Here is a 3,181-nt window from a genome sequence, read left to right as displayed (position 1 = left end):
GTCTTTGAGAGCTCATAGAAAACGTTCTTCAACAACCCCTTCACCATTCCTTGACTGGTTTAGAAGACACATCTGGGGAGCTTTTGCCTCTGTAATGGCGGGGGCTAATGAAAAGCATACCTGAACAACAGGGAGGAGGTTGTCTACTGGGGAAGAGGCAGGATCAGCATGGGGATATGCAAATATTTTGCACATAGGACCAGGACCCATAGGGCGAGACTTAAGCCGAGGACGGCGGTGCGGCTGGGCGGAGGCATCGCAGACCTCACGACGGGGAGCATCATCTCTCCGTCCTGTTGCAAAATCAACCTGCAAAACAGACCGAGTACTTCAAGCGCCCCGGGCTGTGGCCTTTCCCCTTCCCTTCCAATACCCGCGATCCTCGGTATCCGCCGTATGGAGAGGTCCCGCGCCCCAGCGCCAGAGTGCCGCGAGCGCGGGGGTGGAACGGTGGGGGCACAAGCGTAGGGGTTGCAATCGATTTCTCGAACGAGGCGGGGCCCGCCTCTACGACCCGAAAGGCAGCCGAGGCGAGCCGAACCGGAGCCGAACCGAGTGCGCACGCCCGAGCTGGAGTCATCAATAGCAGTGGCCAGAACTCGCTGCAAGGTCTCTGCGCCTCTCGTGGTCCGTCAGCCCTTCGGTCGCCACATCACATCCCACACTCATTGCCTCCTAAACAGCTCGAGAACACAACAAAATGTGAGTACATCCCTTCGTGTCGAGTGTCAGTGGACAGGAATGGCGCAGAGCTAGCAGGGGGCGCGGCCGCGGGCGGGCAGGCCGAGCGAGGGCCAGGGCAGGGGCAGAGCCCGGGGCAGGCACTCTGTCATGGCCGCGCGGAACGGCACGGCCCCCGTGTGCACTGCCCATGGGGGTGACTGCTCACACGGGGACACGGCACTCATCAGCTTCCCCGGACAGCAGTGCAGGCTCCGGAATCTAGGTGCTGGCGCACTCGGGGGCAGCCCGCCGACCCGCGGCCGCCCGCGGCACATATGTAGGCCAGACCCGTCAGCCCTCCCCCTCCGCCCCCGCGAGCTCACCCCAGCTCAGCCTGCACAGCGCCATCGTCCTCAGCCGTGCTTTGAGACCCCGCACCTGCGGCACCTGCGTCGCCCGATAGGCCGCTTCGGTATCTCGGGGTGTTAGCGCTCAGTGTCCGGGACAGGACAAGGGCCCCCGTCCGCCCCGTCCCGCCGCCCCGGGCCCCGCGGCTGCTATCGATTATCAACAGTTGACCTCCGTCACGGTGCAATCCGATGTGAGTTGGTTTAGCGGACGGTCGGTGTCGCGGGTGCGTGGGGCTACTCTGGGCGGGTGACTGTGTTTCGGCGCAAAGTGCCCGAAGTACGGCAGGCAGGAGTTCAGCATGTAAGTACCTGCATGGGACCCGCAGTGCGCGGCGCGACGACGTAGCAAGCTCTGGGCCTATCAAAGATAACAAAGTACGACGTCAGGACTTGAGAGCCTTCAAACCCTAACATTCCCCGAGCACCGAGTCATAAGACGTGTCCATGATAAGCAACAATAAACAAGAATGCGGTGGTGGCATAAACTTCGCACTAACAATGGAACTGGAAGGGAGTTTAATCGCGCGCACGCTGAGCAATCTCTATCAATATCAATCCATGCTTCGGAAAAGAAAATACAGAGGGCAGAAGCAATTTATAGTGACCGGATAGAAGAGAAACACAGGCGAATTTACAGCAATGCAATGATTCGACCAAGTTGAAGAACAGAGGTTAGGGACGTCCCGTTCGATGAGAGCCTACGTTCGCTCACTCTTCCTTCCGAAAGACATTGGGGCGTGGCGAAGAAGCAAGCGCGGGGGTGAAGGGAGCTTGCAACGAAATAAGAAACTTGCCAAGTGTACAGCCACGCGGCCTTTTGCTGTGCCGCTGCGTAAGATTTTACAGCAATGCGACCCAAAGTATCCCACCCCTGGCCGCGCGAGGGGCACGGAGTCCATTGTGCCCAATGGCGCTTCCCTGCGACGGGTTCAGGCAGTCTACACGTGCGACCCGGAACCGAACGAAAGATTAAAGTCCGTGGTGTTACCTATTGACTGCCGTGTTTTGATTTAAAATACTTCCAGAATTTTTTTTAGAACATTTTATTCCTAAAGCATGTCTTATCAGCAGGTAAAATACAAACATTATTATTTTTGTCAAGCAACTTTCCTTTAAAATAATTCCCAAGATTTTTTTGTCTTTTTTTAGGGGAAGAGAGGGGGGGGGGGTATTCAAATAATTTTGCTTGTGTAAGGCCGTTGTCGGTAAGCCTCCTTGACGAGGATTTGCTTGGGAGCAGAACGATTGGACTTGCTGACGTTGTTTTCTATCCTATTTTCTTTGCAGTGGCAGCAATTATAGTCGCTAGGGTTGTATGAAAAGGAGGGGGAGGGGGAGAGGTTGCCTTGCCACATTCGTCCCCGCCAACCACAATTGCATTTGTTTGGAAAAAGTCGAAAAATGTCGAAAAATCGACGTGTTTATTTATTATCTATTGTGAAGCATATATTGTAGTAGACATCTAGTCATTTAAAATGACACTGTTTTATTTTATTGAGCTGTCGGACCCAGTATGTGTTTCTACCTCATCTAAACGCATCCCCTTTTCGCTGTGCCTTCAGGTCGGCTCCAGACGGCGCAGCTGCAGGTGCGGGAGGAGATGGCGAGATCGTCGGGGGACCAAGGAACCCCCAGCAGATCGCTGCGCAGAGAAGATTACAACAGACTCAAGCGCAAGTCGACGAGGAAAGTTTCGCCTGTATAGTAATAATAAGTTTTGTGACGATGTCATGTATTTATCACGCCATTCTTCGATGCGCAGGTCGTGGACATAATGAAGACCAACGTGGAGAAGGTGCTTGAGCGAGATCAGAAGCTGTCAGAACTCGACGATCGAGCAGGTTAGCAGCTAGCTCATCCCTATAAAGTGTCTGTCGTGACGAGGACAATCCAACTCCAGCCAGACAATCAAACCTAACAAACCATCTACTGTAGCGTTCGCACTACCTGCCACCGTGTAAGAGCCGGGAGCGCCTGGCAGGGTAGGCATGCCCGCAGCGCGGCCGTGTATACGCCCGCATCGGTGGCCTACCCGCCCGGCGCTCGGGCCGACCGCGCCTGCCCGTAGACGTGTGGTGACATTCAGAACACGCCTGCCCGTAGGCGTG

At 55.5% G+C, this 3,181-nt stretch overlaps 2 protein-coding genes across 9 annotated transcripts in view; both read left to right on the top strand.

Moving 5' to 3' along the window:
* LOC113207550 (translocation protein SEC63 homolog) overlaps positions 1 to 3,181 on the top strand; it is a 15,332-nt gene that overhangs the window by 9,543 nt on the left and 2,608 nt on the right. The window lies entirely within an intron of this gene.
* The window catches only part of LOC113207535 (neuronal synaptobrevin), a 30,630-nt gene continuing 27,926 nt past the window's right edge, over positions 478 to 3,181 (top strand). For 2 of the 8 annotated variants that reach the window (XR_008010837.1, XM_052264394.1), the window contains exons 1-2: positions 1,183 to 1,374; positions 2,636 to 2,760. Coding sequence is in view for 7 of the 8 variants with exons in the window: in XM_052264394.1 (XP_052120354.1) it covers positions 1,373 to 1,374; positions 2,636 to 2,760 (127 nt within the window). In the remaining variant the exon portion in view is untranslated. Of the gene's footprint in view, positions 703 to 1,173; positions 1,375 to 2,635; positions 2,761 to 3,181 lie in introns of those variants that run through there. The other 6 variants (XM_052264390.1, XM_052264388.1, XM_052264393.1 and 3 more) reach the window with 6 other exon arrangements.

This window comes from Frankliniella occidentalis, unplaced genomic scaffold (assembly GCF_000697945.3).
Source record: "Frankliniella occidentalis isolate FOCC.00 unplaced genomic scaffold, Focc_3.1 Scaffold18, whole genome shotgun sequence".
NCBI classification, from domain to species: domain Eukaryota; kingdom Metazoa; phylum Arthropoda; class Insecta; order Thysanoptera; family Thripidae; genus Frankliniella; species Frankliniella occidentalis.
This window is presented reverse-complemented; position numbering and strand designations above follow the sequence as displayed.